General features: G+C 32.2%; 1 protein-coding gene and 2 long non-coding RNA genes across 3 annotated transcripts; 1 reads left to right on the top strand and 2 right to left on the bottom strand.

Annotated features, from left to right (window-relative positions):
- The first annotated feature begins 3,999 nt into the window (after positions 1-3,999).
- LOC114407640 (40S ribosomal protein S14) lies at positions 4,000-6,092 on the top strand. Its single transcript, XM_028370819.1, has 6 exons — positions 4,000-4,166; positions 4,307-4,426; positions 4,506-4,551; positions 4,964-5,049; positions 5,318-5,447; positions 5,701-6,092. Exons 1-6 carry the CDS (start codon positions 4,164-4,166, stop codon positions 5,766-5,768), a joined length of 453 nt encoding a protein of 150 aa, XP_028226620.1. The 5' UTR covers positions 4,000-4,163; the 3' UTR covers positions 5,769-6,092.
- A 176-nt stretch (positions 6,093-6,268) lies between these two features.
- LOC114407641 lies at positions 6,269-8,182 on the bottom strand. The gene is made up of 8 exons (XR_003665665.1): positions 8,019-8,182; positions 7,856-7,899; positions 7,646-7,708; positions 7,495-7,529; positions 7,357-7,410; positions 6,864-6,923; positions 6,657-6,771; positions 6,269-6,543 (listed from the first exon to the last, which is right to left on the bottom strand). It is a non-coding gene; the product is annotated as an uncharacterized LOC114407641 (long non-coding RNA).
- A 288-nt stretch (positions 8,183-8,470) lies between these two features.
- Positions 8,471-10,024, bottom strand: LOC114407642. The gene is made up of 3 exons (XR_003665666.1): positions 9,178-10,024; positions 9,015-9,081; positions 8,471-8,865 (listed from the first exon to the last, which is right to left on the bottom strand). It is a non-coding gene; the product is annotated as an uncharacterized LOC114407642 (long non-coding RNA).
- Between the last annotated feature and the right edge of the window lie 811 nt (positions 10,025-10,835).

Raw genomic sequence — 10,835 nt, forward strand, 5'->3', positions numbered from 1 at the left:
AGGCTAGACCGGCCTATAGGGACCTACGACCTGGCCTACATAAAGTCTGGCATGGCCTGGCTTATTTAATTAAAAGGCTAGGCTCAGACTTTTTTAAAAGCCTATTAAATTAAATAGGTCAGACTTAGACTTATTAAAAAGCCTTATAAGCTTGATAGGCCGGCCTATATATATATATATATATATATATATATATATATATATTATTTTTTGGGTATAATTAATATTATTTTTTAAAAAAAACTAGCAGATTCCATTCCTATAATTAAGTAAAATTTTAGTTACAAGGTGTGAGTCTCTTTATATTTCTCATTATTTTTATTAGTTTTCTTATTTCTGTTAATAATTCATTTTTCTATTCCTATTAGGTTTCCTTTTTCTTTTATTACGTTACTATATTCTAGAGCAAATAAAAATCATATCCTACGTTCCTATACAAAAATCATATCTTATCATATCCTATTACGTACCTATACAAAAATCATATCTTATCTTATCCTATTACGTTCATATACAAAAATCATATCCTATCATATCTTATCTTATGGTGAATATGGAGAAGCTAATGATGAAATGACGTTACTATTAATTTTATTGCTAGATATTTTATGCACTGATCAAATAGAATGAAGATGTAGGCTTTATTTTTTTGTTGTAATAATTAATATGTTGGTTTGATAGACTTGGATGATACTACCTCAAGTATGAGGTTTTCTTTTGTTTTAGATTATTTTATATCATTTGGTGATTTCTGTTTATATTATTAATATATTTTTAGGATTACCAACTAAATTAACGTTAGATTAAAAATTAAGGCAAATTATATATTAAGGCCTTGTTTAGCCTATTATAGAAGGTGTGTTATTTTTTTTTGGTAAAAATAACTAGGAATATTAAAGATTTAATGTGAAGAAGATTTTTAAATAGGTTACCAGGCCAAGCTAGACTTTTAAAAAGGTCAAGCCGAGCCAAAATAAAAGCCTTTGATAGGTTATAGGCTAGGCTCAGGCCTCAAAAATTAATCGTAGGCTAGACTCAGGCCTATTCCCACCACTACATACAATACAATAACTACTGTTGCTTGTTGATTGTTATTTCCTTTCAGATTTGCGTATTCGAAGCACGCCCTTGTTCTGAATAACTGGGTTAGGCTTTAAAAGATCTGAGCTTAGCCTACAATGAATTTTTGAGACTTGAGTCTGTCTTATAACCTATCAAAGGTTTTTATTATAGTTTGGTGTCACCTTTTTAAAAGTCTGCATGATCGTCTTTTTAAAAGCCTTCGACATATGACTCACACCTAAATTATAATTAAAGTCTTACAGGAATGGAAGTTATGGAGCAGAAATGTGTAATCAAAGTCTTAGTTTAAAAAAAATAATTAATTGTAACCAAAAAATAATATAAGTATATATTGGTACCAAAAAATAATATAATTATATATACATATATAGGCCGGTCTATCAGGCTTATAAGACTTATTAATAAGCCTAAGCCTGATCTATTTAATTCAATAGACTTTTAAAAAAGTCTGAGTCTAACATTTTAATTAAATAGGTTAGTCCAGGTCAGACTTTATGTAGATCAGGTCGTAGGCTCCTGTAGGCCGACTTGACCTATTCTCACCCCTATCAACAACGGAACAAGACCTTAAAGATCTGAGGGATAATTATTGAGAGAAGTTTTATTGTTTTAAGTAGAAGGAACTAGGGGTAACTATGAGTAGGTCTTGGTGGAGTATTCTCCGTACCTAAATTTGAAGAAAAAAAAAATACTTGTATCTGGTTGTCAACTTCAATACTCATTCATGTATTTACTTAAACTTTAAATCAATAAAATGTAGTATTAATTAAAAAATTACAACAACTAAATAACTAAAAAATTATCCAAACATCACCTTAAAACATTAGTAATATAATCATTCTTAAAGTTGTTAAGTATATATATGTGTGTTTTAATTAATTAAGGAATTTGTTAATTTATATTCACTTATTTTTTATAATAAGTAAATTATTAAATCATAATTATAAATTTTCTTAAAATATACTTAATGTGATTTATTTCTTCTAAAAAATAAGGTGTATGTTAGCAAGTATATATAGAGTTTGTTAACTTACATCTATTTAATTCGTACAAAGAGTAAGTTAACGAGTTATAATAATAAATTTTCTTAAAATATATTATGGTATAACTTATTATTTAAAGATGAGTGAGTGTAACTTTAATAAACTCTTTTAATTAGACAATTATATATATATGCCTCTATGAGACAAGGTGAGTACTTATTCAAGGGGATTTGGCACCATCAAATGTGGTGGACACATGAGGTGGTTGAGTGATCCAATGCAAGCAACAAAACCTAAAAATATAAGTAAAAACACTCCAATGCTTAAGGTAAAAAGCATAGGAAACGAATAATGAGGCTTAGAAATGTACATGTAGGCATGAAATGCATTACATAACAATAAATGACTAGTAAGGCATTAAGTAGTTACTGACGGGCCCTGCCATGTGGTCAGACCGAGTTATAATAATAAATTTTCTTAAAATATATTATGGTATAACTTATTATTTAAAGATGAGTGAGTGTAACTTTAATAAACTCTTTTAATTAGACAATTATATATATATGCCTCTATGAGACAAGGTGAGTACTTATTCAAGGGGATTTGGCACCATCAAATGTGGTGGACACATGAGGTGGTTGAGTGATCCAATGCAAGCAACAAAACCTAAAAATATAAGTAAAAACACTCCAATGCTTAAGGTAAAAAGCATAGGAAACGAATAATGAGGCTTAGAAATGTACATGTAGGCATGAAATGCATTACATAACAATAAATGGCTAGTAAGGCATTAAGTAGTTACTGACGGGCCCTGCCATGTGGTCAGACCGAAAATGGTCAAGAATAGTTGCCCCAAAAGTTGGTGACTGGTGTTAATATGAACACCGGCTAGTTACTAAATCAGTTTGGAGATGTTCAAAATGTTGTCGCAGTTGATATCCATTACCAAGTTTGAGTTGTCCACCTGTGATACGTTAGTTAAAAAGTAAAACAATACAGGCCAATGTCACTGACAAGGCTCGTGAATGTATAATCCCAAAACAATGTTTCTTGTTGAACCTCAGATGACAGAGTGCCTCTAGAGTGAGAGAACGTTAGACGCTCAACGAGCCAGGTCGAGCAAAAGACACTCAAGCATACTCTAATTTCTTTTGTTAGCATTTTTTAGTAAAATAATAATAATCAAGATCGTTAATATTGAACTGATGCCCTTTAAAATCCAATTTTTTTTTTTGCATCAATAAACTTTTGATCATCTATAGATTAATACACTTTTTTATTTAATCCTCTCTTTTAAAAAAATATTATTGAATTTCAAATAAAAAAGTCAAAAGTGATTTTATATTCTAAAATATGTTCAAAAGAAAATAAATTGACTTAATATATGTATGCCAAATAATTAAAACAAAAATAATTATATTTTTGTAAGAATCAAAAGAGATAATCTTCAACTGAATGGGTGATTTATCAATGACTATTTTAATATGATATAATTCCAAATACATGTGACATCATCAATATTTAACATTGTTTTACCATATAAATGGTTTATCGTAAATTTAAAGTATATTTTTTTGTTTAAAAATACTTTTTACTATAAAATCCAGTTTATAAAAATAAACATTTATATAGTATATTTTAGAAACTAAAATACTAATGATTTAGATTTGTTATAAATTTATTTATAATATAGTTTTTATAGTAAAATTTTAATTATTATTAAATTTCTATCTTATCAATTAAACTATTACAAATACTAAAAGTCTAAAATACTAATATTTATATTTTTGGTTATATTAGAGACCAAGTCCGTGCCTACTCACCAGTGAGCCCAAGCCCAACTCTAATAGTATAACTTGAAAATTAGACGAAGAAAAAAAAAGGGTAAAATCTGGGGTCGTTGTGCATATATATTTCAGTAAATAAAAAAGGTTTAGGGTTAACTATGTAAATTTCAGTTCACCACTCTGCAAAACCCTAATCCCACCTGGTAGATATAAAAACGAAACGGTGCCGCCATTCCTCACTCTGCAGCAGCAACTTTAAACGCCGAAGAAAGTTCATCCAATCTCCGAAGCCCTTCACCGCATTGCAACCATGGTACGTAGATCTTCGTAAAATCAATCAAATAGACTTTTCCCTTTTCACTCGAACCCTAGAATTTTCTGACTCGGTGGTGTGTGTTTGAGAACGCAAGAGGGCAATTCTGATAGGGTTTTTGTTTTGTTGTTGTTGTGCAGTCGAGAAGAAAGGTTAGAGAGCCAAAAGAAGAAAACGTGACTCTGGGCCCAGCTGTTAGAGATGGCGAACATGTCTTTGGCGTCGCTCGCATCTTTGCCTCCTTCAATGATACCTTCATTGTAAGTATTTGCATTTCTTTTATTTCTCACTTTCAATTATCAATTGCTGAAGTTTCGTGGTTGATTTTTATGATTGCAGCATGTCACTGATCTGTCCGGGAGGGAAACACTTGTACGCATCACAGGTATGATTGCTTCTCTTCTTATTACAGAAAATGCTGATTATTCTTTAGCTGCTACTATGTTTTCTTCTTCTTCCTCTTCCAGTTTTTAGTAAATTCTCACATGTTATATAATATTGATATTGATATTGAAATAGCCAATATCTAATTTCAGTGTATTTTATTGTATTGGCTTCTTGTTAATTTATATCCTCCTTGTGAGATCCTTATGTTGGCACATAGGTACCCATGTGATTGGGCCTACTCTTTTTAAAATGTTTGTTTTGCTTTGTCTATATACAGAACATTGGGTCCATTTTGTGTATTACCAAGCTAACATTTTTCACCATTAAATAAATTTTGGTTTAGTCTTTTCCACTTTGGTTATATAGGAAAACTGCTGTGATTTACCTATGCCATTGTTTTCTAACTTCAGGTGGAATGAAGGTTAAGGCTGACAGGGATGAATCGTCTCCCTATGCTGCTATGCTTGCTGCACAGGACGTTGCTGCCAGATGCAAGGTCAGTGGTCTTCTCATTAACATAGCTATTTTTCTGTTAACCATATTAAGTTTTGATATTTTCATATGCTCTGCTTTCTTCTTTATGAATTTGATAAGATACTGATTTGATCATCCTATTTGTTAACCAGTATCACTGGTCAATTGTTCTGATTAGCTGTTTCAGTGATTTTGTTCAGGTCATGCTATGTGAAATCATTGTAGTATATGTTGTTATTTTCTGTGAAGTTGTCAAGCTTAATGCACTGTTTCAAATTATTGTGGAGCAGGAACTGGGCATAACTGCTCTTCATATCAAGCTCCGTGCGACGGGTGGAAACAAGACAAAAACACCTGGTCCTGGTGCTCAATCAGCTCTTCGTGCCCTTGCTCGCTCTGGAATGAAAATTGGCCGCATAGGTATCTGCCTTTTTAAGAAAACCATAATTCAATTTTTTTGCCTCTTACTCAAATGCCTTGTTATTGTCCTTTTATTTTGTGTTTATATACATCCATTTTTTTGCCTCTTACACATTATAGTGTGTTGTTTATCTTGTTTACTCTGAATGGCTGTTTTATTTCTATATTCGTTGTATTTCCCCGTTTTGTTTTCTTATTGATTTCATTTGTATGTTTATTGCTAAATGTTAATTATTGTTTCTTGATTTTTCAGAGGATGTGACCCCCATTCCTTCCGATAGCACACGTAGAAAGAGTGGTAGAAGGGGTAGAAGGCTTTAAGGTTCTCGTGGTATTTTAATTTCCATGTCAAACAGAATTGTGGCATTTTGAAATTTTGCTTAAGTTAATATAAGAACTTCTATTGTATTTCTTGAGGTTTTGAACAGAATTTAGTTGGTACATTTAGGCATTATTGTCAGAGATTGTTGAAAGTTTTGCATGTTGCTTCGTGGCTTGGAAAGGATTGGAGTACTTGATAGAATGTTTTTCTTTGGAGATAAGTCAACAAGACACATGTTGGAGATAAGTCACGTGTCTTGTTGACTTGAGATAAGGTGTTATTATTTTAAAATTCGATTACCGTGAGATATTTTTGTTACTGGCCATGCGTAACTGTAGCGATTGGCAAAAATTTTGTTTAGAATGTGTCATCATAAAGAGTTCCAATCTGTTGCATTATGAAGTGTTCAACGACATCGACGTCTAAGTTGGTAAGTATCAAACGTTTTCTTGCATGTGATGAATGATGAAGTACTAACTTAAGATATTTGGGTGCGGCTATTTTTTTTCAACCCAACACATACCATTGCATTATTTTTTCACAATGGTATTTATTTCCACACTATGATATTTGTACAGTTTTTTTTTATTACTAAATAGTAACAGAAAATTAAATGAGAAATGTAAGATGAGACATAAAATAATATTGAAAAAAAAACATACAATACAATAACTACTGTTACTTGCTGAATATTATTTCCCTTCAGACCTGCGAATGCGAAGCACTCCTTTGTTTTGAATAACTGGGTGTGTTTATTATGCATGAATTCTGTAGCTGGGGAATACCAAATTCATCTCTTAATACGAATTCAAAGAAGCTTGAATTCTTTTTAGATTGTACGGAATGTATTGCTTATAGAGGGAACCAGGGATTAAGAGTATGCTTACCTTCCGAACTCCAACTCACGAGAAAGTTAAAAGCATATGAAACAATCCAAGAGCACGACCAGTTAACCAAGGTTACTAAACTTCAAGCAGAGCCCTTCGCATTAATGGAAAATATCTGAAAAATAAAATATAACAATTCATCCTGTTGAGAACTTATTATATTTCAATTTTTATTTCATGATTTAAATCACAGTTGGACAAAGCTACCTCAGACATTATTACCCACGGAATTCCTGCCAAGCCTAGCGAGAAAGATCCCATATACACCTGCTCATTAACAAATTTATAAGCCGAATTGCTTCTTTTTTTTTCTATCAATCATACAATCCTTAAGTAAATCAGTCTCTATGCAACATGAACTGAATTTTTATCATTTCTTAAACTCAATTCTACTACTATTCACTAAGACAACATACAAGGCCAACAAAAAATGAGAGAAAATGGGGAACATCATAAAAATTCGAGCAAGAAATCAAGAACTTACGTGCAAGAAATACTAATCTACGAAATTTTACTCTTAATTGTGATAAAGATGCACAAAAGATTATTAGGTAAGATTTTGACATAACTCTTTTATGGTCACAAACCAGAGAAATGATTGAATCCATTTAAGTTAGATACCTAGAGCTAAAATTTAAGTTTAAGAGATTTCATGGCATAGTCGAAGATACATGTACGTGCATAATCATATAAGCATTACCACTACACCAACAAGCGCCATAATGGGACTGATTCCATTCCATTTATGTAAATCCTGTATCAGGCAAGCCTAATTATTCTTGGAAATAATTCAAATACAACTTATTAAGAAAAGATCTTCTATTAAAACTAAAAGAACCTTCAAGAAGAATGATAGAGCTGTGAGGAAGCTTCCTAAGCATGTTCCAATTGCAGACGCCCGTGTTAAGAGTCAAAAATCAAAATTTTCCAATCAGAAATAAAAGTACATGGAAAAAATAAATTTTTTAATAAAACCTCAACCATTTTACCAGTAAAAGTGGCCGTCTTCCACATTTATCCATCAAAAGCACTCCTAAAGTTGTCAATGGGACCTATAAATACAAATAATGGGACTGAGTGTGAAGAGAAGACTCAGGATTGAAAGGTACAACGTACACACATAAAAAATGGCACCAAACTCATCTTATATAGAATTAAGCAAATAGAAATGATGAAATTGTGTAAACAGAATTAAGAACCTTAACAGCAACCGTTGCTATCGTTCCAAGACTATCCCAAAAGCCTGTCATAGAGAAGAATTTTTGCTTTCTTATGAATCTGACACAAATCTAATATTCTCACATTTGTTTTTTCTTATGTATGCATTATACGACAGAAGCTCAGAAAAGGACCTTCACATACCTGCGGAGATAAATATGGAATTTGTATAGAAAAGAAAGCCACTAACCCCTCCAAATTGTTGCAGTATCATCAAGCCTACTCCAACCTAACCAAGTAACTAATTTCCATAAGAGCCTGCAAAAGGTTAAGATAGGCTGCACGAATGGGGTTAATTTAGAAATTAGAATGCTCACAGTAAGTGTTTTTAAATACTGTGATTGAAATAAGCCAATAATGCTAGCTTCTGTCTGGTGCTGAAGGGCTTCTGTATAATCCTACAAATGAAGTTACAGTATAAGAAATGATAGATATCAAGGGATCATAAGATTCATAATCAAAGTATAAAATTCTAATAAACATAAACTTGTTATATACTTTGATTTCAGTGGCCTCTTGATAAATCAGCATGCTTTCCTCTGAGTTACTGTAAAGCATAATCACTCTCTTTCAAGCGACCAACCTTAGCCAGCAGAAGATTACATTTATCACTTGTGCTAGGTTTATCTAATGAGATGTGCTGACTCTAATCATTTGACCAAAGTGAGGAAAAAATTCAGTTGCTTGTATGATCTGTGTCCAGCATGCATATAGTTCCCAAACAACAAAATTCCAGAAGCTATGAACAACTCTCATACTCACCAGCCACCTGGGAGAATCAGGGATAAAGGGGAGAGTCAGAAGCTGAAAAAGACACGAGATAGTTCCCGAGATAAATACAAAAAATGATGTGAGTTACACGGAACCCTTTTTAAGTTTGTTTTGTGAAAAGAGCGACAAAAAGAATAATATTACCAATCAAAGCCAAAATCCTCCAATTCAAAAATGCTCCAATAAGGTAACTTAATGACAACCCACAACAACCCATGAACTGTCAAAACCCAAAACAGTATCAAATAGACATTTGAAATAAGCCTTTAGCTGATACGTATAAAACATAAGTGGCATGATACACAAAATAAGGCTAAAATGATATCAAGAATATCATGCATTATCATTATATAATATATATTGCTTTACCTGATGAACTTCAGTAAATGCTCCTAGAAAAATCTTGGGTGCTTATTTCTGCTATATAGACTGGAATCTAATATGCAAAGGGAACTATTAATTTGTATTTCTTGATTGACTGAATAACATTAATTTGAACTGCAGTCATAACATTAAACGTCAAAGCAATTACCTCATAAGAAATCAGGCCAATCCCACACCCTATCAACAGTCTTCCAATGTAAAGCCATCAAGCATCCTTCAAACACGAAATGTTTGATATCAAAGACTGAATTTAAGGAAATTAACCCCAAAATTAACAAATTAACGCTATACTGTAGTTACTAAAAAGTTAATTAACCACATTTAATTGTACTGATCTCAATTAAAAACTAAAATTTTCCAAACTTACCCTTCATTAGATCCTCATATCAGAGATAAAAAAAAAAAAATCTCAATTAAATGAAGGATATTTTAGAGATAATAGCATTAAATGTGATAGAATTAGTTAAAAATTTTCAAGAATTTTATTTTTTTTCTTTTTTATATTTGAGACCGAAGAGAAAAATATTTTTCTTTGTCTGATAACAAGCCTCATATATAGTTAATTCCTTGACATGCCTGCAATTCAAGCAAGAGAAATCTGGGAAGAAATTAATGGCAAACCTCTGAGAAACCCATGGTCTGCACATCAGAATGCAAAGTAACCAATGGTAAACAACAGAAACATTGAAATTAAAATTAAGTGTAGCCTGGCTTTAACTTACAACTCGGCGACCTGCATAATCTGCTATTTTACCGCTTACAATGGAGCCGGTCATTGCCCCAACGGTCACTATTGAACCAAAAGTTGAGTACTATAAAAGTGCAAAGAGTTTAACTTAATTATAAGGATGTGAACACGGTCAAATAAACTATAAGGTGTAAATGATAGGTGAAAACTTAATGCAGTTTCTTGGGTGTTTCTTTGGTGCTATTTTCTAATCAGGATCAGAGTTTCATCTGAGAAAACTATGTCTGAAATTTAATATAAACATTTATTATGCAAATTATCGAAATAAATTTCCAATTCTAATTAGAAAAGAACACATAAAATACTTAATTAACTGCATCTAAGTTTTATAAGGAGTATTTCCAATCATATTCTACTATTGCTACCAATGTGAGACATTTTAAGAGAGGTTGAAAAAAAAGGTTGTGAGTTGTGACTGGAGGTTGAAACCAGGGCGAGAGAGAGATGGAGATCATGCATGATTCCAGTTTGAGCAGAGGATGAATATCCGATCTGCAATATGAATTGTTATTGTTATGTGACAGCACAGTGATGAACATGAACCAAAATGTGAAAAGGATATTTTTTTTCCCCACATGTCTTTGGTATCCGATCGGCGACACTAAATGTGTAAAGGATAATTAACTTACCGCAAAACCCACCACCGTAAGAACCAAAAACAGCAGTAAGGGTGCTGAGGATGAGAGTAAGTGATATTGGAGAAGCTTCACGTTGCCTATTTCCCTGGAAGTCAACGCCACCATTGTTTGTGGAAAGCAAAGGAGTTGAAAATTCACTGCCTTTGGTGTCCATGAATGAACGGTTTGTGAAAACTACTCTCTCAATGAGTCATTTAATTGTTTATGCTGACAGAACAAGAGAGCTTGGAAGATCAATGGTGGTGTCAACCCAACAAAACCAAAAGTTGGAGGGTCGGACACTGCATGAGATTGCGAGGGATATGGATGCTCATTTTTGAAAAATATATTTTATACTTTTTATTATGTCTATTTAATTCTCCTGTGTACCACTCCGATCATACACTCATACTAATTTCAACTAAATAAAATGTATTTCTA

The sequence above is a fragment of the Glycine soja genome, chromosome 3 (genome assembly GCF_004193775.1).
Source record: "Glycine soja cultivar W05 chromosome 3, ASM419377v2, whole genome shotgun sequence".
Taxonomy (NCBI): Eukaryota; Viridiplantae; Streptophyta; class Magnoliopsida; order Fabales; family Fabaceae; genus Glycine; species Glycine soja.

Coding starts and splice junctions, on each gene's coding strand:
- LOC114407640 (XM_028370819.1), top strand. Junction 4,427..4,505: donor CCTTCAATGATACCTTCATT/GTAAGTATTTGC, acceptor TTATGATTGCAG/CATGTCACTGATCTGTCCGG. Junction 5,448..5,700: donor AATGAAAATTGGCCGCATAG/GTATCTGCCTTT, acceptor TTGATTTTTCAG/AGGATGTGACCCCCATTCCT.